Raw genomic sequence first — 27,409 nt, forward strand, 5'->3', positions numbered from 1 at the left:
TAGCGATACGTCTTCTTCCTTGCCTAGTTCAGGACTTTTAGCCCTGATCTAGGCCGGGTTAGGAAGGTTTATCTGTTCCATGCTGAAACTGTACTCTTGCACCGTTTTAGCCGATCAGCCTAATCTTAGGTTAGGGAGTGTCCTCCCTTCCCTTTGTGGCCGCTCTGGTACAGAAACCCTTCCTGGGAAGACCCCTCTCTTCTCCCTCCCCACCTATCTCTTGTATAGCCTAGCCTATGCTTAGGTTAGTTTATACTCATCTGTCCCCTGTCCTACAAATCCTCCTTAGGGTGGATGAGTAGGGCTACCCGAGCTTCCCTGTGCTGTCCGCTCTGGTACATATACCTTCATAGTGTCCTATAAGGTTAGTTACTAGTGTAGCTCTGCATAGGGGAGTCTCCCCCCCCCCCCTCTTGGGTGTTCCCTAGTCCTCCCTTGGGCTACCTGCTCCCGGTCCCTAATGACCCCTGCTTATGGATGCTAGAGCCTGTCTCTATCATGGGTACACCCCCTCAGGGAGGGGGAGGGATGTCTGGAACCCTGACGGTACTTCCTGCATCCTTTCCCCCCTCCCCCTGTCTCTCTATCTATCCGGGTGCCGGTCTCTTGCCGCCTCTACTGCCGGCAATACCTGCCTCCCTCTTGGTGACTTCCCTACCCTTGCCGCCAGCCCCCCGTGTACCGAGGGACTGCCGGCTGCCGCCGGCTACTACCGGCAGCTCTCCTACTCCTATCTAATCGTCCGCTTGCCGGTCGATCTCCGGAGTGCCGGCATATACTGCCGGCAACCCGATACTACCTGTACCATCCTTACCCCAGTCACCAACCCGGCATCCTCCGGCTGCCGGAGCCGCCGCTCCCTGCCGGCGTGCCGCCGTTGTGCCGGCGGCCGCCATCCTGGTATCTAACTGACTTTGAAAATTGTCTGTTCTAGTGCCAGAATCTATGCTGGAGCAAGCTCCGGCGTGCCGGCGGCTTGCCGGATGCCCCGGAGGCGTCAAGAATACTTGCACCCCCTCTCTGTAGCTATCATAAGACTAAGATAGCCCTACCTTGCAAATAGATAAGCTGCTTTGCTTCTAAGATCAGTACCTAGTACTGCTCTATTAGTGATCATGCTGTCTCTTTGCATTCTTCTATTTCCAGCATGCTATGTGCATCTTAGCGCGGCTGGTTGCCAGAAGCAGTTACCATTAATGAGGCCTTCTGGCTCTTATCTGGGAACCGAATGAATTCGATCCCAACCTTGTCCTTGGCTTTCCATGGAGTTCCAATATAATGGGAATCCTAGGAAACTATATCCAATGATCTCGGTCATTTGGATTATCCCAGGACCAAGCCTATGGTAACCAGCCGGGCGAGATGCATGGAGCGTGTTCTCCTTTACTGTTTCATTCTCTATGCATCACACCTTCTTTAAGTTAAAATTAATGATTAATATTAACTTAATTTAAGAGCCATTCCTATGACTCCCCCATACTCATTTTCTCTTTCTTCCACAGGAGGAGCACATGAAGTGCGATTTCGCCTACTGTGCTGTGAAACGCTCGCAGTTTTACGGACATACGGCGTGCAGGACTCACGCCCCTTGCTCAGACAAGAAAGGGGATTGGAAGTTCTGGAATCCACTGGAATGTACGGTCTGCCAGGCCTACCTAGTTGAGGCCTTCCATAACCCTCCCTCAGCGGAGGTTAGAGACATTGCTCGTGAAAAACTGCGCAAGTGGGTGCGTGGTTTTCAGAGAAATGCTACTGGACCGTACCTGGCCACCGAAGAACTGAGGTCCCTGTTGTTCCCTAAGGCCTCCCCTGACTCAGTGGTTCCAAAGGAAGCAATCCCCACTGTCCAAATTACGGTGGAACCTGATGTGGTCATGGCTCAGTCCATGCACGAGTGTCGTTTAGATTCCGAGGATGATGAACAGATCTCTGACGTCTCGGAAGACACGGAGAAGACGCTTATGGCTCAAGGAGCCGAAGAGGACGAAGACAAGGTGGAATACACCGAGTCGGAGATTGGAGCTACTCCCTCGTCCATCCCTCCGCCTACTCCTACACCGACGGAAATGTCCATTCCGTCTACCTCCTCGACCCCGGATCCTTCTTCTTCTACCCAAGAACTGATCCGACTGATTAGAGCTGTCATGGACGACAGACTGAAGGAGAACCAGGAGTCCATCAGGTCTATGATTGGATCCAGAGACCCGAAGAAGATCTCGGTCAAGGATCTCCCAGCTTGCTCTCATGCCAACCCGTGGAGGTATGCAGAGCATATGGTTATTGCGACCGGCAGAATCTTTGTTAGTGACAAGATCGGCACGGTCCCGTTGGAAGATGTGGAGTTCTTCCCAAGCTTCGAGGCCTACCCGGACTGTTACGTCCGGCTTCGTTCCGAACCTGCCTCGAAGGAGGAGACCGAACCTAAAGAAGAGATAGTGTTCGATCTCGCAAAGGCCCAGGCTATGCTAGCCTCCGCATTTAAGAGCAGGGGCTTTACCTGCTCTAAGCTTCCTGCCTTGAGCAAGAAGCATCCTACATATGTCGCACCTGACACTGCGATTCTTCCATTTTTGGAAAAGGCCTTGGCTGCATGCCTTAAAGCGGCGGAAGAAGGAAAACCCTGCCCTGCACTGGAGGAGTGCAGACCCTTCTCCATCGTGACACCCCCTGACACTAGACAATGGAAAGATGTCCAACATACTTTCGTTGTGGGTAGGCTCGATCCTGACGTCGCCGGACGTCAGTTTAATGAAGACCTCCCTAAGCTCAATGATCACCTCCTTCGCCGGGAACAAGACACGAAGGAGAGGCTTGCGGCATCTCTTTCTCATCAAGTCCAACTTGAAGTTATGGCCTGTGACACAGCAGTACCTGATCACTACATGGTACTGGCCAAATCCCACTTACTCACGGTAATGAAGGACTTGTACCATTTCATAAAGGCTCGTAGAGCCTGTCGTGAATTCGTGTTTGTCGGTGCCACCGTGAAACACGAACCCCGGAGGCTGATTTCCTCCAACATCTGGGGAAAGCACCTGTTTCCTTCTGACCTTGTCAAGGAAATAACTGACAGAGCCGCCACGGAGAATAGGAACCTTCTCCACAAGTGGGGCATGTCCAGAAAAAGGAAAACCTCTCAGGACGATGGACCTCAGCCTAAGAGGAAACCTCAGAAGCCGAAACCCCAGCAACGTCAACAACGACGTCAGTTTCCGGGACCCGCTACCTCCCAAGTGGTTGCCCAACCACAACAGACCTTTCAATTGGTCCCCCAACCGGTGTTGTCACAGTCACCGGTCTTCACCCCTGCCTTTGAGCAGCCATCCACTACCTTTCATGCCAGAGGTAGAGGCTCGTCCAGGGGTGCAAGCAGAGACGCCTCTCGTCGTCCCTCCAGAGGTAGAGGAGGAAAGGGAGCTAGCGGCCGAGGCAACAAGTCCTCGGGACACCAGAAGCAATGAAGTGCTTCCGGTGGGAGGAAGACTCCGCCAATTCCAGGATCGTTGGACCTTCGATCCTTGGGCACACAGCATCATCAAGAACGGTCTAGGCTGGAGTTGGGTGCAACCACCCCCAATCTTCCAGCGGTTCTTTCAACAATCGACCCCCATTCTGGAAGAATATGTTCTAGACCTCTTGAACAAGAAGGTGATAAGGAAGGTAAAGTCCACCAGGTTCCAAGGGAGACTGTTTTGCGTTCCCAAGAAGGACTCAGACAAGCTCAGAGTCATTCTGGACTTATCCCCCCTCAACAAGTTCATAGAGAACAACAAATTCAAGATGCTGACGCTTCAACAAATAAGGACCCTTCTGCCTCAAGGTTCCTACACGGTCTCTATAGACCTGGCGGATGCCTATTGGCACATTCCAATGAACCATCACGCTTCCTCCTACCTAGGATTTCGACTCCAAAGAAAAAGCTACGCCTTCCGGGCCATGCCATTCGGCCTCAATGTGGCCCCTCGGATCTTCACAAAGCTGGCGGATGCCATAGTACAACAGCTCCGCCTAAGAAACGTCCAGGTGATGGCCTACCTCGACGACTGGCTAGTCTGGGCTCCATCGCCCGAAGAGTGTACAAAGTCTTGCGACGAAGTTACCCAGTACCTAGAACACCTGGGATTCAAGATCAACGAGAAGAAATCTCGCCTCTCTCCGGCTCAGAAGTTTCAGTGGCTGGGAATCCACTGGAATCTTCAGTCACACCGCCTTTCCATCCCCCAGAAGAAAAGGAAGGAAATAGCAGGGTCTGTCAAGCGACTACTGAAATCCAAACGCATTTCAAGACGACAGCAGGAACGAGTTCTAGGCTCTCTACAATTCGCCTCAGTGACAAACCCAGTGCTTCGTGCACAGCTAAAGGATGCCGCGGGAGTCTGGAGACGATCGGCATCCATCGCTCGAAGAGACCTCAAGAGACGGCTTCCAAACAGACTTCGACGCCTCCTAAAGCCGTGGTCGGAAGCAATGGCCCTGAAAAGGTCCATTCCTCTCCAACACCCTCCTCCATCACTCAACATCCACACGGATGCCTCACTGGAGGGCTGGGGAGGTCACTCCCACCTGAAACAAGCTCAAGGGACCTGGTCTCCACTATTCAAGACGTTCCACATAAACATCTTGGAGGCCATGGCGGTCCTTCTTACTCTGAAGAAGCTATCCCCGCCGCCCTCGATCCACATCCGTCTAACCCTAGACAACTCGGTGGTAGTTCGTTGTCTCAATCGCCAGGGCTCAAGATCGCCCCAGATAAATCAGGTGCTTCTCCCAATCTTCCGTCTGGCGGAGAAGAAGAAGTGGCACCTGTCTGCAGTTCACCTACAAGGATTCCGCAACGTGACAGCGGATGCTCTATCTCGGACAAACCCGATAGAGTCGGAATGGTCTCTAGACGCAAGATCATTCTCCTTCATCTCTCATCAAGTCCCAGAACTTCAGATAGATCTCTTTGCAACGAGCGACAACAATCAACTTCCTCTGTACGTAGCCCCGTACGAGGACCCCAAAGCAGAAGCGGTGGACGCCATGTCACTGGACTGGAACAGATGGTCGAAGATATACCTGTTCCCTCCCACCAACCTTCTGTTGAAAGTCCTCTCCAAACTGAGAACCTTCAAAGGGACAGCGGCCCTAGTGGCTCCCAAGTGGCCCCGGAGCAACTGGTACCCCCTGGTCCTGGAGCTGCAGCCCAAGCTGATCCCTCTCCCGGGCCCAGTTCTCTCTCAACAAGTACAGAAGTCGACTGTCTTCGCTTCATCATCGAAAATCAAGGACCTTCATCTCATGATTTTCTCTCCCTTGCCGCAAAGAAGAGGTTTGGGATCTCGAAGAAAAGTCTAGACTTCCTAGAGGAATACAAGACCGAATCCACGAGACGGCAATATGAATCATCCTGGAGGAAATGGGTCTCCTTTGTTAAAGCAAAAAATCCTAAAGAAATCACCATTGATTTCTGTATGTCCTTCTTCATTCACCTTCATGGACAAGGATTAGCAGCCAATACGATTTCAACCTGCAAATCGGCTTTGACTAGACCAATTCTATATGCTTTCCAAATTGATCTGTCCAACGACATCTTTAACAAACTGCCGAAAGCATGTGCTCGCCTACGCCCAGCACCCCCTCCGAAACCGATCTCCTGGTCACTAGACAAGGTGCTCCATTTCGCCTCCAACTTGGACAATGATTCATGCCCCCTCAAGGATCTGACTCAGAAAGTTATATTTTTATTTGCTCTCGCCTCGGGAGCTCGAGTCAGCGAAATAGTGGCATTATCAAGAGAAGAGGGACACATCCTGTTTGCTGATTCAGGAGAAGTGACCCTCTCCCCTGATCCGACGTTTCTCGCCAAAAATGAATTACCCACCAAAAGATGGGGCCCTTGGAGAATATGCCCCCTGAAGGAGGATGTCTCTCTATGTCCAGTAGAGAGTCTCAAGGTCTATCTTCGCAGAACTTCAAACTTTGGTGGAGGCCAACTCTTCAAAGGAGAAACATCGGGCAGCGACCTGTCACTGAAACAATTAAGAGCGAAAATCACCTACTTCATTCGCAGAGCGGATCCGAACAGTACACCCGCTGGTCATGATCCTAGAAAAGTGGCATCTTCTCTGAACTTCTTTCAGAGCATGGACTTTGAGAGCCTTAAAAACTTTACGGGCTGGAAGTCCTCGCGAGTTTTCTTTAAACATTATGCGAAACAAGTGCACGAAATCAAACATTTTGTGGTAGCCGCAGGTAGTGTTATGAAACCTGCACCTAACTCTGCGTAGAACAGTGAGTTACTTGGGACTCTAACTCTTCGGGTGCCTATGTTGACCCTCGAGTGATTCATAGTGATGTCTAAAAACACTTAGTGCTTTTATAACTGTTCTTATCCCAGGTGAAATGTCATAGTGTCACACAAGTGCCGCATGCCTTGAGCATGATGTGTTATTTAAAGACTTGCGTTCCTCGAGAACGAGTACCTACTAATCCTGAAATTCCCTTTCAGATTCAAGAGCAAGCCTTTATTTCTATGTACATTATTATTACTGTAAATGAACTTTACTTTTGCTGTAAATTATTTAATTTCTGCATTGTGAAATAAAATTTCTATTTTATTACTTATGCGTCTCTTTCAGCTCCTACTTACTATGAAATACATACTGTCATAGTTTTATTTATTCCTCCTTTCTTATGGTCATGAAGAATTTAAGATGTCTATTCCTAAATTATATTCACCTTGTCTCAGTAAGGTTCCTACACGAATACTTACTTCTGATAATCAGGAGATGAACTCTACACACAGTGCCCAACCACCACTGGCCTACTTCAGAATGTTCCTATACAAATATCAAACATTCTGCTTCATCTCTAAGTTCTTAAAAGTTCTTCTGTCAAGATGAATAGCCCTTCAATACCACTTTGACGTCGGCATAGCCCATGGGAACTTCCTACCAATGGGGGGCAGGATACTTCGTTCCTATGGTTCTTACCTAAGATTACTTTGCTGTTTTGTCAATGCCTAGGCACTTAACTCTGGGGGAAAATCTACCACGATACATTGATTCTCTGGTACTCTTCCATCAGGACGCCATGGTTTGAGCCCAAAAAACGGATTTTGAGCGAAGCGAAAAATCTATTTTTGGGTGAGATAGCCATGGCGTCCTGATGGACCCTCCCTACTACTTCGTTCAGTTTGTTCCCACCCTACACAATTGTATCATGGTGATGGGCAGCAACTGGCGCCAGGATAAAGACGCGCGTGACGTCATTAGAGCAATGGCGTCCGTTTATTTACGTCTCGAGTATCAGTAGTAGCCACGAGTGAGATTAGCTGTGGAACGGCTCCCAGCTATTCTCAGCCCTTACACACCGAAGCGTTAACTCTGTTCGGGGTGGAGATAGCTATGTGGCACGACCAGACATGCGTGTCCCCTGTTGTATTACGATGTCTTAAAGGGAAACCTTTGAGATACTCGCTCCAGAAGTTAGAATTCTGTGATAACCTGTGGTTAAATTCTCTGGGAATATCTTAGTAGTCTTATACCCAAGGAAGCTACCAAACAGGAACCTTCCATCAGGACGCCATGGCTATCTCACCCAAAAATAGATTTTTCGCTTCGCTCAAAATCCGTTTATTAGGAAAATTAGTTGGTAAATTTGTATTGTATTACAGGGTGTGGTTTCGAACAGAAAATATGTTACTTAGTTTTCATTTTTTTCTCATAATATTTCTCTAACCTAACCTAACCTAAGGGTATGTTATAATATTAATTATAATTAGCTTTTTCTCCAATTGTAGTTACATGGATTTTTTGTTGTCACATAAGCCTTTAAGCCTACATGATCCACCATGTGAGAGTAGCTTGAACGCTGGGAACAGATTGAAAGTCATCAGTGTTCAAGATCGGGTACCATTATTGCACTTTAAAAAAATATGAATAATGTACTCACACTTTCAATTTTAAAGCTGTGCTTAACCTACCTTGAAAGGATACTCAAACACAAAGAATATTCTTTGTTTTATTTCAAATCATATTAAAAAAAAATTGCACATGAACTTTTTCATCAGACATCTTGACTTTTTTCTTATTTGTTTACCTAAACTACTTTATACACAGGAAAGCTCATGAGCAACTAATTTAACCTATAAGTAGATAATATAAAATAATATTTTGCCTGTCTCAAAGTAAAATTGCTTAAAAACACTTTATCATAATTTCCAGAATTACAATTAATGTTATTGAAACCTTTTCAATCATACATTAGAATGTAACATCACTTAAATCATTGAATAAATTAAAACCTACACACTGACAGACTTTTTAACTACAGTATACATATTTTCTAATTGCTGTACACAACACAATAGGCAAGTCTGTCCTAATCTTTAGTTACTTCATTTAGTGGGTTTGTTAATTACTTAATGATATTGATGTTCACTCATTACAGGCATACTTAATTTTTTATTTTTGCTTTAGATGAAAAATTCAATTATAATTACCACAAAAAGAATTGTCAGTGCTTTTAATAATGGACAACATTTAGACAAGTGCAGTATTTATAGAATTGAAAAAAAAAAATACTTTGAAGACCTTCATATATGAAATTACTAAATAGATCTCCATCAATTAACTTGTAGCCTAACTAATACATTGTAAATCTAATCTATTGTCCAATTAAGAATACTCTTCTCATTTGTACAGTATTCTTATTTCACAGCTAATTTCTAAAGATGTTCCTCTATTCAGCATCTAGAATTCATCGTAGATAATTCAGATGGTTATTTATTATAACTCATTTTCCTTTCATATTCCAAATTAATCACCGTAGTTCTTTGATTGTACAGTATACCTAGACATTTTCAGTGGCCCTATGAAAGGTGTGTTAATCCCTTATCAACTAAATGATCACTTTAGCATGAATCCTGCTACTTGTATAATAGTGAGAATATCGATAAAGATTAATTAGTGCCAGCATGTGTTATGTCTATTTTATCAAATTTTCTCAATTACTTCTCAGATGAACATAACTTATTTATGTTTTTTTTTTTTTTTTTTTTCAGTTTCTTTAGACCATTATTAGCGGTGGAGGAGTTTTTTGAAACATTTTTAATATTTTAAGTCTTCTATTTTTTAGGAAACTTTCAGTATGTTTTGATCTTAATAGTAATATTTTTTAATTATCTATTAAAATAATTTCAGCCATCAAATCATGAATTTTATTGAATTCACTTAGTATTTACCTTACTATAACTGACAATCTGATGTACTGACAAGTGTATACTGAGTCGCTTCATCATAGTTCTTGACAAAAGTGTACTTAGGACCATCACTTCAACTATTAGTGCATTAAACAATTCTGTATATGGAGAAAAGGCCAATGAAATATCAGAATTACCAAACTACATATGCAACAAACTCAAAGGGACAACTTTTTTTTTATCTTCCTTATGTTATACACTATATCAATACTAGAATGTCTCTAAATTACATTTTAGTTGCCGGATGGTTCATTTAATACAAAAGAATCAAAGAGCATGAATTCAGTGTATTTATCATGTGCCTAGAATTCCTATTCCCCTTGTAAGGATGTTCAAAAAGAAAAAAAACTATATTCTATTCTCATATGTCAGCCACAGAACAAACTAATGTATCCTAGAGCTGAAGATATATCAGAACATAAGAGCTAAAGTAGTGATAGCAACTAAGCATATAACAGAAATTCTTATTTCTTTGGTCAGACCTTAATTAAGCTAAAAAAGAGATGTACATTTTATAAGTGTTTAATATCAGTTTCTCTTCAGAAAATACAGCACTTTGTCTTATCGACACAATTGTCTGATAAAAGCACATTAATACATATTGATATTTCAGGTGCTGACTTGTAAGCTCATCTCAAAGAAACAAAACAAAAACCATTTCCGACAAATGTTTATGAAAATGTTCTCAATAAAGAATCACATTCAACATATAATCAAGTCATCTCATGGACATGTTTGAATTAAGATAAGTTTTCTGTACCCCTTTCAGATGTTTATAACAACTCATTTACTTAATATAGCATAGTAATAATAGTAAGCATACAGAAAACAAGAAAAGCTTTGACAGAATTTTAAATGAATAATGTAGTTATTTAACATAATATTTGGGACCAATAAATGAACAAAATAAGTAAAATGAGTAAAGTTATTTAAATGCAATATATCAAACCTAAGAAATATTGGATACAGTCCAGCTTAAAATAATAAAATTAGTATCATTAGTATCTTTCTTGGTGTCTGACTGATTTAATATTAAAAAGATAAATAATTTTTATTATATCATAACAACGTTCTTTTTAGTATCCTTCTTATGAGTAGGAACAATGAACATTCTCAATGATTTACATAATAACTCTTCAATAAAAACATAAATTATAATATAAAATTTGTCAAATATAGTAAAAGGAACACATTGAAAATGAATGGCATCTTACACTTTTATCTACAAAAGATAAAAAATTGTATAAAGTATAAACTAATATTTTCACTGTCTGGGGATGAAATGCTTGTAAAAAGTGTATGCTCCTTTACATATTCATCATCATCATCATCTCCTCCTACACCTATTGCTGCAAAGAGCTTCGGTTAGATTTCGCCAGTCGTCTCTATCTTGAGCTTTTAAATCAATACTTTACATATTATATTGTTGAACATTTTTTCACCACAATTAAAGCTATTCAAAGCTTAAATCCAATGTCTGGAGTCTCAATTGTGAACAAAACATTTAGAAAAATGTAAAATGCTAGTAAAGATAAATGTATTTTACATTTTGAATGCCCACTTATGGCTAACAGTGATAGCTATCCATCACGGTCTCACAGAGATATCAAAAGAAAAACCTACTGATTAGGACCCAAGCATCTTCAACTACGTCATAGACACACAATTAAAATTTTACAGTATTGACAAATTGTCTTGACAAAATTAATAGCTTAACATTTTGAAGCTGCATAGAAGTCTTAAAATAATTTTGTGCAGACCTCAGTTAACAAATCATATGTTAGTTTACGAAAAAAAAATGTTAAACAGCATTTTATGGATTTCTTTAGTTGCAGAAAAATTGTAACAAATATCCTGGTAACTTAGTGTAGACTGCATGTTGCATCTTTCACTACTTTGGTGAGGAAGTTCATCTCATGGCTGCATAATAGTGGGCTATTCTGTATTAGTTTACCACAGAAGTAATGAACACATATTATCTTTAACTGTACATTATGGTGCCAGGCATAGTTATGGTCAGAATCAACTATTAAATCCTTCAGTCATTTAATAGCAATGAAAAGTGGAAAATATAAATACATCATATTCTATTATTAGTCACAAACAAAGTTCCCAAAAATATTTAAGACAAAATGACCAAGATTCTTATGAATCTTAATAACAACAAAACAGAACAGATTCTACTCTATAACGCACTATGGTATATTTCATATGGTGCCAAGGTGAAATTTAAATTATTTTACGATGAAAAAAGTATACAAAGGACAAATTACTGTGGCTTTTCCTGTGTTAATAAAACACTGTTGATCCATGCAGTTAACTCAACTTCTAATCAATGAAAAATATTCATTTTCAAAATATATACATATTTAAAACTTTGGAAATTTTATAAACAAAAACCTGTGTATAAATACTTAGTTTTATACAGAAATAAATCCTAAATTCTAGGATTTCATCAACTTATTGGGAAATACTGAAATGTAGTGATAGTTTAGTTCAACGCTATTCTCAAGAAGTTGATTATATGATTAAAACAGTGTTATCGTGTTATCACCCCATGAATTATACGAGTAGGTGTTTTCAAGAACCTCGAAATACGTTGTCGCAGGAACAAGATTTATATTTAATATTCCAAGAAAAGAATTTTCTAGAAAAAAAATGAAGTTTGAAAATTTTAACAATAAAGAAAAATATATCTGAGGTAGTACAGTATTTACATGCAAAACTTTTCCAAACTTAATTATATTCAAGTGTAATGGTTATCAAATTTGTCCATCCTCAAACACATAACTAAAAATAATCACCTAAATAGAGATTAAAGTTGCTCAAAGTAGAGAGCCAAATAACATCCAACAACGATTACTATATTAAAAATATTCATGACTTTCAACAGACAATCCATTTTCAATCTCCATATACTGTACCACTAATAATCATTTACCTAATACAGTATTATAAATGTCTGCAGTCTAATCATTTGATGGCATTCGTTCAATACCCCATTAATTCTTTTATGAAAGTTAACCATATCTAATACCTAGAACATATCTATTGTATAGAAAACTTTGAAACCTTTTTCATAAACAAAAAAAATTAAAACCTCGTAAATTTTGCAATTCTTTCAAGTCAGTAGGAGGGAGGCATCATTAAAAGATTGGAAAAGACAATATTTGTGTTATACTAAATATTTTGAGTGGAGAGCTGTAGGTTCAATGGTTTAAAAGTACAGAAATCCGTAGGGTTGTCTGAAAGGCTTCAATGAAAATTTTACCATCATGATCACTGGATTGTTGATTTAAAATTACATCATGTTTATGCATTATCAACTACTGGTACATATCCGACTGGTTGTGTATAAAAGAAGGAAAATGAAGTGTATTGAGAAAAACCAGTTTCAACTTCTTAGTGCCATAAAAACGATTTATTGATTAACATTAGGGTATCTTATAAGTGTGAATACTGTATATCTATTACACCATTAGAATATTTTTCAGAGAAAATATGAAGAAAATATTCCTAATGTCATACATATACATTAGATACAAAACTAATAATCAATATTCAGATTATAGAATACAAATTGTTCATGACATTAGTGTACTTGTACGAACACATTTCTATCTACCTTGCACTGCTTCAGTACCAACTCTAAGGAACTTTCCAAATTTTATGTTTAGTTACTGAAACAATTTAGACATTCTTGCAAGAAACCTCAATTCTTGCTGAAACATCTGTAAAGTCACAAAGCTTCCTTGTATGGAGTAAAAACCCTAGAAATGACTTATTGATTTGGAGAAATGAATGTCCAACAGTGGCAACATGTCTGTATAAAACATGTTTCTTGTAAGAACATTTCCACTACTGATCTGAATAAAAAAATTGCAACTGACCACAATACTATTTTCTTCATTAGTTGGAAACTTTATTCTCCATACCCCCAAATCATTAATTTGGTCCAAGAAGAGGATTGTCGACTTCGTTTGCTTCATTAGGAGTACTACTGCTGGGTTTACTTCCACCTCCACTGGGAGAAGCAGTTGCTGGACGAGCTAAAAAATTAAAAGAATGAATGTTAGCAAAACACAAAGATTTAACATACTGTATACAGTGGTAATTTTTTCCACAGATGCAAACTTATTCTAATTTTGGTTCTGTACCTGTTAAGTATAAAATATGGTGCTGACTAACAGCTCATAAAAGGCAAAGTGATGATTAATAAAGGACGAGTTCCCCAACTAGACGAACCCTTCATTTCACTTGCCATAAGGTTTGTGTCTGACATTTTTATAGAACATAAGATTAATGTTTGCCTAATCATTATTATTAGTGGAAAGACTTATGCAATCCAGAGGATGCTAGAACCTCCAGGGGCTTCTAAGCCGAAGAAAAGCCATCAATAACAAGGGTGGACCACAGCACACCCAGGTCCAGGATCAGACTACTAAATAAGAATTCTAGTTAAGGCTGTTACAAAAAATTTGTTTTACTGTACTATCAATTAAAAATTTTATCTCATACAATGCCTTAAACTCCTATGAACTCAATTGGATATCGATTAACAAAAACTTCCTTTAGAAAATTTGGTACAAACCTTTCTTTTTCTTGTTGATTGAAGTTAAGAAAGTCTCACATGATATTTTTATCTATTATATATTGTTCTATTTTTCTACAATCTTTGCATAAGTGGACTCCCACCTGTCAGCCATACTACAGTATAGTACTTTAAATTTGTCTAATTAAAATCTTTACCTCATATTAAAGAACAAATTCCTGGGGGCACCATCATGTGTGTTTAATCTGATTCAATTTGTAGGTACATTACCTTCATCATTTTACACAAATCCTCCATTTTCAAACATTTTCTCATAAAATATGTTTATATTTCTATCTAATCATAAGCCCTACCCATCTTTGCACCATTTTCTTTATAAATCCTTTCTTAAAGGTGATGTACAATATTCACCCATTCCACTATTTGCAATACTTTTCTTGTTCTTTCATATTCTTTATACAGTATACACACACATGCACACTCACACACACACACACACATACACACACATATATATATATATATATATATATATATATATATGTATATATATATATATATATATATATATATACATATATATATATATATATATATATATATATATATATATATATATTATGCCCGCCTTTCTGAGTGGGGGTACCTTAACCAGGTGAAAGGAATGGTGTATCACCATGATCAGCAAAGCCGTACTAGTCAGGGCCACCCATATTAGGTCCGTTTACTGTGAGCAGACATACTAAATACCCTACCATCACTAATCTGAAGTGACCAGCATGGTGATGAAAATTGACCAAACCCCAGACATGAATAAGGACATGTCAGAGGCTTTTGTCCTGCAGTGGACACAAGATTGAAGATTGAACAAATACAATTGGTACTCTTTTCCCCATTTCAGCATAATTTGAAAGGGATAAACTAGTTCAGGACATGGCAAGGTTATATTAGGTTGTATTAATGAACTCTTATTGGCCTCACAGAGAGTGGGTACTCTACTAATAAGATTATTGAAGTTAATGGAATGATCATTTTGTGCTGTCAAAAGATGTGCCATTAACTAGAACTAGTTTGGATATTTTGAAATTTTGCATTCCCTTTTCTATGAAAATAATCTGTTCACATAAGAAGATCTAATGTTTTCTTAAGATCATTAAAAGAATTAACTGTCCTTGGCTAAATTTTTTTTACATAAAAGAAGCTGTTCATTTCAGCTTTTGGGGAATTTTTAATTCCATTATGCATTTAGCATTGGATTTATCTGTTGCTTGTATGATTGTCCATCTATTATCTGTAATTCTCATTTATATGCCCTTTCAAAGTCCATCTAATTTATATGCCCTTTCAAAGTCCATTTAATTTTCTTACTTAGAATATTGTATCTGAGGTTAGAATAAAAAGAGGATTTGTACCAGGTACAATACAGATCTGCTGTGCTGTAAGAGTTAAAAATCAAAATATCAGCACTGTTATCGCAAGGAATCAACAACAAAGAAAACTAAAAAAATATCATAAAAATTCAATTCCAAATACATAAAAAAATATTAATTAAATAGAGGCATTTTAAAGATATACTTACTTTGACATCCTCCTGGGTAAGCTTTCACATCATCAATGGCAAAACCACCATTACTTGCCATTCCTACAAAGGATACTCTGTAGCTTGCTGATGTATCCAACTCCACTTGTCCAAAACTCCATTCTGGTCTTTGCGTTCCAATGTTCAAAGCATCTAAAACCCATAGCTGTAACATATACATATATTTGAGAAACACATTTCAGGAAGTTTTCATATTTTACTGATACCAAAGAGTAATAAGAAATACTATACATTGTTTATTTCATAATCAAGAAAGGCAAGCAATTTGCCATTAGGATGTGAACAGACATATTTGTGATATCTACTGTATATTACAATGTTTAAACATTCTTGATAAAATTACAGCTCTGTTCAGTAGCAAGCAAAAAAAATTTGTTCTTACTGTAATTTGAACAAGTCAATCCTGAACTAGATAGGCTCTATAGTACTGTACAGTATTTCTAAATTTTACATTTCTTATTACGCCATTTGTTTTCATACACTTGTCAAAATTATTCTAATACAGTACCCAATCTTTTTTGGCAGAATACAACATTCATTATTTCAATATAACCTATGACTTACATTGCTTACATTGAATACAACATTCATTATTTCAATATAACCTATGACTTACATTGCTTACACCTTGAACCAAGTGCTCCCTGACCTCAAAATTAAGAATAAAAACCTACCATAAAAAAATCTGCCCCATTCACCACAATATAATACGAAGGAACGACATCAGGGCAACAGTGAGAAGCTGGGTCAATGTACCAACATTACCAAAGCCTTCAGAACCTTGAGTTCAGACACTTAAAGTATGATTTATGAACAATTTTAAATGGGGAGCAATGTGGAAGGTTCCCAGTAAGTATTGAAAAAGGATATTTCATACTAAAGAATACGATTACTATACACTGTACTTCAATATGCCTTATTCTAGAACTACATTGGTGACAAGTACATTGCCCTTGGTGAAAGCACAGTTGCATAAAATATACAATTAAATCAAATAAACATCCTAAAAAAGAAAATATTCTCACTTGTTATCTTTCCTTTGGGACATTCTTCTAAAAGCACATTATACAATATCACAAGACTTAACAGACCCACATTTTTCTATATGTAATCGACGAGAGAAGACCATTCATAAATAGGTTTGTGCAAAGAAATAAAATGCCCTGCTTTGTGATTACAAACACTGTAAAGGCTATTAACAATAAATTAATCAGAAATCAGATACAATACAGAAAACCAGATTCGGTGTAGATAGCAAGGAAGGCTGGGAAAGAAGTAACTAATACAATTCTTGAACAACGGATAGAACTCAGGCTCTGGATACAAGAGTTTCCATTGTGGAAAAAACCAAGTTAAGCTTCTAACTACGGGATGAGTTGTCAGAAATGTTATCTGCTAGAGACACAAGACCTTTTAGTAATGACTACTCTCCTAATAGAACTAAAAACCAAGACGACTTGAAACGTGACTGTCCCATTCACTCTCCAAACATGGAAAATCCAAACTTAGATCATTCCTTAGGTAACCAAAAGAAACTGCAAAACTCAACTCAAGACCTTTTCATATGATCGACTAAAGGACTGAACTTAGTGGCCTGGCACAAAGAAAAAGAAAGAGAAAAATCTCTCAAACACACTTCTCCAAGTTTGCTAGCATGGCTTGAGAAGGCTGGTCTATCTGGGAAAATACTACAGAATATGCTGTGCTGTATTTACTTTCATTTAATTAAAAAATCTTATCTAATTACTGTAAAGAAGATAAGGAGAATGTATAGGTATTTTCCTCTTTGGCCTCTACTGAAGGAGGAGGCATCTGTGTAGTCTTAGAGGCAGAATGTGAGAACCTTATTAAAGAACTCATTGTATCCTGAATTAACCTCTGCAAAGAGGAGAAGGATAAAATTTGGCATTAAATTTGACACCAGATCCAGAAGATTCAGAAATAGACAAAGTGGTTGAAATTGGTTGTGTGATGGATGTCCAAAGGTAGATAATCTAATCAGAGGAGTAATAGTTGAAAAAGGAAGTGTGGAACTCATGTTACCAATGTTGGAACCAAAACTTCCGTCCTTTGTGTCACAATTCTTACTTCTGCGCCAAAAGTTCCAAGGCCCGTGACAAGACGATTAGCAATTACATTGTATGTGTTAGTAAAAAAAAAAATATTAGTTATAATACTAGAAATGTTTGTAAAAATACCAGCACCACTGACACTAGTACTACAACTACAAAAAGAAGTATTAAAACTGTTGGTGCCAACAGCAAATGCTGTGGTATCAACACCAATAAGTATGCCACAAAGCAATTGTCTGAAACAATAACACAAACAGCATATCCACTAGGATATATATATATATATATATATATATATATATATATATATATATATATATATATGTATGTATATATATATAGATAGATAGATAGATAGATAGATAGATATATAAGTTATTGTCAGCACAGCAGATTCTGGTAGTAGAAATTTGTGAAAATTAAGACTCCACCGGTTTATTAGCATAATGAGTCATAGGTGTCTCAAAGAACGCTAATAATATGCAACAAAGGCGCAGTTCATAATGTGAGATACATTACAGTTGATGAGCAATGCAAAGAGAAAAAACATATCTTTCAGGGATAAAATTATCAAAACTAAGAAAATCAACATTATCATAAGAACTAGAGCTCAAAGCCTTACCTTTTATAGGGTGAGTCTCTAAAACCTTAGATGGGTCACTTGAATCATAAATTAAATACTTTACGTGCAAAAGGTTTTAAAATACTAAAAACTTCATCTTGCACTTGACAAAAATGATTAGTGAATTCTGATCTCACAGCACTAAATTCAAATTTCACTTCTACCATGACTGATTAAATTTATCAACATAAAAAATTTTACATTCACATTCGATAACTATTCCCTGGTCTACCTCTGACATGCGTGAGCTAACCTGGGGTCCTACAGAAAGAAAAACAAATATCCTAGTCCAAATTACAAGGACTTAATTTCTCTTCTTACTTCTAGCATCTCTGTTCTTCCTTCTTTTACTTTCGAATATAAGAAACTACCCTTTTATGACACCTACTCTGCAAGATACATCTGCTTTCTTTAATTTTGATACTTCTTTACAGCAAACTTTGGAGAGATGTGGTAACAATGCTACAACTATGTACCAAGAGAATGATACAAATGTTTCTATCTCCCTAACTCTAAAGACTATGGTGTTTCTTTTAAATTGTCTGCCAAAAAACAATTGACTGGTTTTATTTTAATATCTTATCATTTAATTAATTCATCCCATAAAGACAGCCTTTATACCAAAGATGAGAGGTTTTCAAATAACCATGGAAGGAAAAGGCTACATTTGATTGTTTCTTAGCAGCAAGGTTTTTTGGCAGTTTCACTGGCATCTCAGGAGGGCTTTCTTTTTACACTAAAATTAAATCATAATAGTGTAAGTCACAGAAACAAAGGTACAACGAGTGTATGGAACAGAAACATCCAAAATTTTAAAATACAAATAAATTTCGGTTACTAATAAAACAGTAGTTATTGGGAGGCTAAATAATAAGTATTAATGCTGTACTGTATGTTAATTCCTATTGCTTATGATAAGAAAATATCCAATGCTAAACTGCCAAGATATAAACAGAATCTTTTTTTCCAAGTTCCGTACAGTATTTGCATCTAAAGTATGAAATATACACTGCATTAAAAATAACTTCTTACCTCCACAGGAGTTCCAGCTTCTTTACCTTCTTCGGCATTCTTGTCATAAGGTTCCCGATGGACTTTAAGCTGGGTTGTATCTCCTGCACCAAAGTAGGCATACCAGAATGTTAAACAGATTGGTTCATTATCAGCTGACTTATCCATTGGTGGCGACATGAAGGTCAGAGTTTGAGGGCGTGCATTTTGATTGAATACATCGAAGTAGGCGTAACCAACTGTGTCAAAGAACAATAAAATTAAATTTATTATATAAACAAGAGCACCAAGAGACCAAAAATCTCATCCAAGAATGAGCGATGCACCAACCTCAAAAATCTCTTACTCTCTTTGCATTACATAACATTTCTTCCAAAATATAATCCCTTGCCAACAGGCCAAACCACCTTTGACAAAATTTTTATAGAATCCCCAAATACATTCTTGTGATCCTTTTGAAAAGCAGTTGAGCAAACAAAGCAAGCAGAGATCAGTGGTAGGAAGAATAGAGTCACATATAAAAAGATTTCACTTATGCATATCTAATACTAAGTTGAACAAAAATGACTTATTTAACTTTGTCTCAAGTACCAGCTATTGTACTCTTCATCATTGCTGTGATAGGTGAAAATATGAATCCTGGTTTACTAGGGTTATACACATAGAATTACAATAATTTACATAAAAATAGATCAAATAACAAGGGTGGTGATAAAGCTCACTGGGACTTACAAAACAAAACCTCTTAAAGAGAACTGGATAAAATTAGAAATTATTAAAGTAAAAAGATATGTGAAAAAATAACGATAAAAAAGTTAAGAGTAGTCTTTAAACCTGAGTGATTTTCATTATGAGAGAGATTAAAGTACATTATTCATAGAAAAACATTAAAGAAAAATACCTGGGCCACTGAAAGTATGGTCTGGCAAGTTGGCTGGACGTCTTGAGATGGAAGCAGTGGTCCACCTAAAATCAACGTCGGTTGTCGTGTTTGTCCATTGACAGACACTACGCTGGAAGTCACAGTCAATGGCCATTGTTGTAGCTTTCATAGGCATTGCTGAAAAAATTATGGGGATAGTTATTGATACTGTAGGCTAATATTAGTTAAAAGATGTTTGACAAACTATTTTCAATAAGAAATTGTAGTTTTCTTCCTCACATAAATGTTTTCATTAAAGTAGAAGTTCACTGGTCTTTCCTTGAAAGTTATTAAGATATTCATAATGTTTTTTTCTTTTAAACAAAAATACCAATATTTTCAATACTCTTACTGTTTTTAAGGCATAAATATCTAAACCTTATTAAACAAGGAGAGTATAGTCTTAAAAAACCAACCACAAAACTGTACTTATATTGGGAATAAAGACAGAATATTTCTAACATAGCCCAAAAAAGCTCTGGAGATTATCAATTGGACATAAAAGCAAATACAACTCCAAATATATTACTACAGTATTGTACCAGTGACTTTTTTGAGCAAAAGCTATTCATCTCATTTGTATCATGATTCTTGAAACAAAAAAAGCAGAGTACTGTACTGTACAAGAATTGTATGAAAAGCAACAATATTTTGTCTGGTATCCCACTTGGTTAACATTCCCAACCACAAGCATGAGGTTAATATTTGGTATAGGCTCTTATTTACACAGGGATTGTCTTAACACTAAAAAATTGAGGGGCTTATCCTTTACCATCGTGTATCAGGCAAAAGGCTTGTTAATCTACAACATCTATGATAATAATCTCAAAGGATATGTGGTGCTTGGCAGATTCAAATTGGAGTTCTTCCAACTACAGAAAAATACACTGAACTAATTGATACCTTCTTGAAAACTAATTGATACCTCAAAATAAAATTAGAATCCCTTGAACTCTGGTGAATTTCTCACGAGTCAACTTCAAGAGGAATAAAATGCTCCAATGGAGGAGAGCGGGAATCAACAAAATCTAAGTAAAGTATTACACATATTGGTAAAAATTTTAAAGGATACACAGATAAAATGAGTCAGTCAATGGAGGCTCGCTCTCTCTCTCTCTCTCTCTCTCTCTCTCTCTCTCTCTCTCTCTCTCTCTCTCTCTCTCTCTCTCTCTCTCTCTCTCTCAACGATCTTCCAAAATCAGCTTTTTTATATTCCTGATTTGCGTATCATTGACTTAGGAAGACCGTGACCATTACTGGCAGAATGATTCAGTAAAAATCATTCGATAAGGACAAAGGTGAGCATGGTTAAGATATAAAGATACTTTTTCTTGCAAAGTTGTAATTTAAACAAGTCATTAAAAGATAGCCCATGAAATGCTTCTCTAATGCTAAGCTCATGTCTAAACAGGACTGATCAAAATTAGACATTTGCAAAGATTGTCTAATTCAATGACACCTTTTCAAAACTGTAGATCAAGCAAGCAGTTTCTATTTAAGCCTCAAACACAAGGCTTATGTTATTCTTGCTTTGAACTTATTAAACAGGGTCTTACAGAGGCAAGCACTGTTATGTATTTTTCTGTTCACCTTCAACTCTAAGATACCTTACCTAGTTTGTTCCTTAGCATAGACCTTTGATATAACTTATTCGATCATGAATACATTTATAAAAACAACACAGCCTCTCAGTCATAATACACCCTTGCCATTGACTTAATTTTGCATAAACTAGCCACTCACCTCTTCATATACTCTCGAATCCTGTAGGACTACTATGAGTTATTACATGTTCAAAAATATTCAGCTATTTGTTAACTTCTATCATCACAATATACCTTTTATAATTTTTCACCTCATTTAACAAGTGCCGTGTCATTTGCCTTTTTAGGACACATGTATGCCATAAATGAGCATTTCCCTTTACTCGTGACTATTTTTATTTCTTGTCATTCATTATGAACTTTCTTTTGTATATCAAGCACTTAGCATTTGAAACACAACATTTCAATACCGTCCTCAACCATCATTTCCAATTAAAAGGAAACAGTAATTTATTTAATTCGCTCTTTAAGAATAACTCCCCTATCTTAGTAAATACCTTTAGAGTACTTTGTAATTAAATTGTATTTGGTGAAGCATAATATTTCCATATGAAGTCCATTAAAATATTAAAAAATCCTATTTATGGTGGTATTTTTTCTTGCCTTCTTATATAATCAGCAGTTACATCACAGAACATCACATCCACTGGCCTCTATTATACTGGCAAAAAGTTTACCTTTCTTTAATGGGTACCTTTAACCCTCCTTGTTCATTAACACTCAGTAAACTCAAGAAATACTTTCAAGATTCATACTAAACTGCATTTCAATGTTACATGCTGACAGTCTTGCATTTCTAATTTACTTTTCAGAATTAATAATATTCATAATTAAGCAAAAAAATAACCTACTAAACAATAACGTTAATAATTAGGCTATATAATGTAACAAATTACAATTGACAACTTACTTGAGCAGTCACCCATGAAGAGAGTAATATCATCTAGAGCCATGTATCCATTGCCTCGACTGCTTCCCCACATTCCCTCAAATGCCAGCTGTAAGATAAAAATTTACCATGTAAGGAAAGCAGCCCTGGATGAAGATCTTGTCCTCAGAGTCATACAGTACTGGAAGGCTTTCAGTACTCCACACTTTTCTCGTGCCCAAAAAATGTTCAATGTTGTGAAGCCACAGATGGTGAATGCCTCCTGGAAATACCTGTGGCTCGAGTGAGTGAAGGACTTCGCTAAGTTCAGTCCTGATGATGTAATCAAACATTAGTTAAGATCATGGCCTTGGTACAGAAAGTGAGAGCTGAGGGCTTCTCGGAAGTGGCTGAAGATGACATTTAAGAGTTGTTTGATGAGCATCATATGGAGCTGACCAAGGAGGACCTTGCTGAATTAGACAGTTCAGCAAGTGAAAATGGGGAAGAAAAGAACTATAAAATTGACTACGAGGATCAAGGCATTTCACTCCAGAAGTTGGGGAAGATATCAAAGATGCTGGAGAACTTGAAGATGTGGCATATAGCATAGACCATTCAATGGTCCATGCCCTTAAATCCATGTGTACCAAGGATTAGGATTCTACCCAATACAAGTGCATAATAGAGAAGATGAATCAAAAGCAGCTGCCCATAACCAAGTTTTTCAGCCCTCAAAGCAAATGACCACCTCCTCATCCAGCTGCAAAATTACCGCCCCCTTGGAACCCCTCTCCGGTGATCACCTATGAGGAATGAGTTATTTCACCTGAGCTAATGAAGCTGTACTGTAGTAAGAGTACTGTGCATATTACAATAACATAAACTATAGTATTAGAAAGTGATATGTGTTATTAAACATCTTTTGGTGGGGAGTTAACTCCACATAAGCAGTGATTACTTTCGAGTGATGAGTCGTCTTACCTTATATACCATACTGTAGTAGTGTTAGTAATGTAAACTACAGAACAGTGAATGAACTATGGGGAAATAATTTAGTGAGGCATATAGGGTATTAGTCAATCACTTGGTGAGGGTAGTGATGAGTTATCTGACCTCAGGTACCAAATTTTCTTGATTTTTCTTGTTTTGCTGTGGTCTCTGTTACCTAACAATCAATCGCCCCCTCTAACCTCTGATGGGTGACTGTATTTAGATGTCAAATTACCACACACACACAAAATTGATTTTAAGCTGCCTTGCAGTATACAGTACCAACGTAATTCAAGATATTAAACAGGCGTAAACTGCACCTAGAATTTTAAATTGCACTTCCCATAAAAAAGATTTAATGTTAAAAAAAATCTATCTAACTTCTAGGCTAACAATAGCAATAACAAAATGGAATGTTTTCATTCTTCCTAATTACAGATCAATCCTCTTATGCAATCATTTTTATGTCACACCTGCCAATTTCGAAAGGAACTTTAAAAATTGTGTAAACATACCTGGAAGTCCTTCTCACTCTTGACCTTTGCTTGCCCATAAAGCCAATTGGGACCTTGGTGATTTTTCAGAGACCAAACTGGTTCCAGAACTGGTACTTGCTGATCATTGATGTACTGCATGTATAGAGTCAATGATCCTAGAGAAGGTCCAGCTGGATCAATAAATGGCTCATACATAAAGTACCTGGAGGGAAAAATGTTAATTTCATTTACAATAAGGGATATATAGTACAGAGAAACAGAAATAGTGATAGTGTTAGAATTTATACCCCAACATAACACAATTGTTGATTTTGGTTCAGATTAAATCACATATTTGGTATACTGTACAGTAGATAAGAGTAAATATGTTTTACAGAAATTGAGAGCAAATTGGTGTTGTATACTTCAAACAAATAATGAATGATTGATACCTATAAGCGATTGTTTTGATCACCACAAATGATGTTTGCAAAACAAATACATTTATGAAGAAAGAACTACCGTAGTCAATTACTACTTGTTTTCACACTCCCCGCAAAAACTTGTGAATTTCAAGCACACTACTTACCAGAATGCAATGCACATTGCTTCTTCCTTCTTGGGAATAGAAGCAGAGACTAGCCATGCTCGATCACCGCCTCTTTGAACAGATCCTCGTGGAAGTACCATATAAAATCCTGTGAAAGGTGTACATAATCATTAATAAATTGACACAAAAAAGGTCTGACCTTTACTTGTAAGGATGAACATTCTGGATATAAAAACTTTCAATGAATTAAATTCATTAAGAACCTTGACCATAATGTCTGGCATCATCCACCTTCGTTTGAGACGCATTTCGTGAATACATCATATGGCTGGTTATGATACTGTACTTTACAACTTTCAATACAGACACCTGAGTTAAGATATTATTTTGCTAACCTCTTTACCTGTCTAATTCTCCTTCAAATATACGTTGTTAAAACTTATTGGATAATATTTGGTTTAGGTCTTGTTTAAGCCAAAGTGCATTCTAGAAGCAGGCCATATAATGTACAGCATACTGTTCCTCAACATGCAAAAATTTTACTCCAATTAATTTTTTTCAGCAATATGTTCCAAAATAGAAATATGGAATAACTTTTATTTATTCCATTAAAAACTGAATTTCTTTAAACCTGGTAGGAAACACCTAACCATTGTACCATGAGAATTGTATTGGGAAAAGAGAAAAAGGAAAGGATAGATGCAATTGGACAACTCACACTATGCCTACCTTTATCTTATCAAATACATTGGTATTATATCAGTTTTGGATAACAAATTAAAAATGATATTTTAATTATAAAATAAATTTTTGAATATACTTACCCGGTGAATATATAATAGCTGCAACTCTGTTGCTCGACAGACAAAAAACAGTAAAAACTCGCCAGCGATCGCTATACAGGTTGCGGGTGTGCCCACCAGCGCCAACTGTCGGCCAGATACCATACTCGATGTAAACAAAGACTCAATTTCTTCTCATCCCACTGTGTCTCTATTGGGGAGGAAGGGAGGGTCGTTTAATTTATATATTCACCGGGTAAGTATATTCAAAAATTTATTTTATAATTAAAATATCATTTTTAAATATTTAACTTAGCCGGTGAATATATAATAGCTGATTCACACCCAGGGTGGTGGGTAGAGACCAGTTAAATATGTTTACATCGTACAAGCTAAGAGTTTTTATTTCATTTTGGAAGTTATCAATATAACAAAAACAAAATAAATAGGTACCTGGTAAGGAAGTCGACTTAGACGATTACTCTGCCTTGTAAGTACGTCTTCCTTACGGAGCCTCGCGATCCTCTTAGGATGCTGACAGACCCCTAGGAGCTGAAGTATCAAGGGCTGCAACCCATACAACAGGACCTCATCAAACCCCTAATCTGGGCGCTCTCAAGAAATGACTTTGACCACCCGCCAAATCAACCAGGATGCGAAAGGCTTCTTAGCCTTCCGGACAACCCATAAAAAACAACATTAAAAACATTTCAAGAGACAGATTAAAAGGATATGGAATTAGGGAATTGTAGTGGTTGAGCCCTCACCCACTACTGCACTCGCTGCTACGAATGGTCCCAGTGTGTAGCAGTTCTCGTAAAGAGACTGGACATCTTTCAAGTAAAATGACGTGAACACTGACTTGCTTCTCCAATAGGTTGCGTCCATTATACTTCGCAGAGATCTATTTTGCTTAAAGGCCACGGAAGTTGCTACAGCTCTAACTTCGTGCATCTTAACCTTAAGCAAAGATCGGTCTTCCTCACTCAGATGTGAATGAGCTTCTCGTATTAACAATCTGATAAAGTATGACAAAGCATTCTTTGACATAGGCAAGGATGGTTTCTTAACTGAACACCATAAAGCTTCAGATTGGCCTCGTAAAGGTTTAGTACGATCTAAATAGAACTTAAGAGCTCTAACAGGGCATAAGACTCTTTCTAGTTCATTGCCTACGATCTCCGATAAGCTGGGAATATCGAAAGATTTAGGCCAAGGCCGAGAAGGTAGCTCATTTTTGGCTAGAAAGCCAAGTTGCAGCGAACAAGTAGCTTTTTCCGACGAAAATCCGATGTTCTTGCTGAAGGCATGAATCTCACTGACTCTTTTAGCTGAGGCTAAGCATACCAGGAAAAGAGTCTTAAGAGTGAGATCTTTCAGGGAGGCTGACTGTAAAGGCTCAAACCTGTCTGACATGAGGAATCTTAGTACCACGTCTAAATTTCAACCAGGAGTAGCCAAACGACGCTCCTTAGTGGTCTCAAAAGACTTAAGGAGGTCTTGCAGATCTTTATTGTTGGAAAGATCTAAGCCTCTATGCCGGAAGACCGATGCCAACATGCTTCTGTAGCCCTTGATAGTGGGAGCTGAAAGGGATCGTCCTTTTCTCAGGTATAAGAGAAAATCCGCTATTTGGGCTACAGAGGTACTGGTCGAGGATACAGAAACTGACTTGCACCAGTCTCGGAAGACTTCCCACTTCGATTGGTAGACTCTAATGGTAGACGCTCTCCTTGCTCTAGCAATCGCACTGGCTGCCTCCTTCGAAAAGCCTCTAGCTCTCGAGAGTCTTTCGATAGTCTGAAGGCAGTCAGACGAAGAGCGTGGAGGCTTTGGTGTACCTTCTTTACGTGTGGCTGACGTAGAAGGTCTACTCTTAGCGGAAGACTTCTGAGAACGTCTACTAACCATCAAAGTACCTCGGTGAACCATTCTCTCGCGGGCCAGAGGGGAGCAACTAACGTCAACCTTGTCCCTTCGTGAGAGGCGAACTTCTGCAGTACCTTGTTGACAATCTTGAATGGGGGGAATGCGTAGAGATCCAGATGTGACCAATCTAGGAGGAAGGCATCTATATGTATTGCTGCTGGGTCCGGGACTGGCGAGCAAT

General features: G+C 37.9%; 1 protein-coding gene across 1 annotated transcript in view; it reads right to left on the bottom strand.

Moving 5' to 3' along the window:
- Positions 1 to 10,148: 10,148 nt before the first annotated feature.
- The window catches only part of LOC137641449 (MAM and LDL-receptor class A domain-containing protein 1-like), a 287,760-nt gene continuing 270,499 nt past the window's right edge, over positions 10,149 to 27,409 (bottom strand). The window contains exons 12-18 of the mRNA XM_068373993.1: positions 24,557 to 24,665; positions 24,007 to 24,190; positions 22,541 to 22,628; positions 20,006 to 20,164; positions 19,126 to 19,343; positions 15,379 to 15,544; positions 10,149 to 13,296 (exon numbers count right to left, since the gene is read on the bottom strand). Coding sequence (XP_068230094.1) covers positions 13,193 to 13,296; positions 15,379 to 15,544; positions 19,126 to 19,343; positions 20,006 to 20,164; positions 22,541 to 22,628; positions 24,007 to 24,190; positions 24,557 to 24,665 — 1,028 coding nt within the window. The 3' untranslated portion in view covers positions 10,149 to 13,192. The remainder of the gene's footprint in view (positions 13,297 to 15,378; positions 15,545 to 19,125; positions 19,344 to 20,005; positions 20,165 to 22,540; positions 22,629 to 24,006; positions 24,191 to 24,556; positions 24,666 to 27,409) is intronic.

The sequence above is a fragment of the Palaemon carinicauda genome, chromosome 5 (assembly GCF_036898095.1).
Source record: "Palaemon carinicauda isolate YSFRI2023 chromosome 5, ASM3689809v2, whole genome shotgun sequence".
Taxonomy (NCBI): domain Eukaryota; kingdom Metazoa; phylum Arthropoda; class Malacostraca; order Decapoda; family Palaemonidae; genus Palaemon; species Palaemon carinicauda.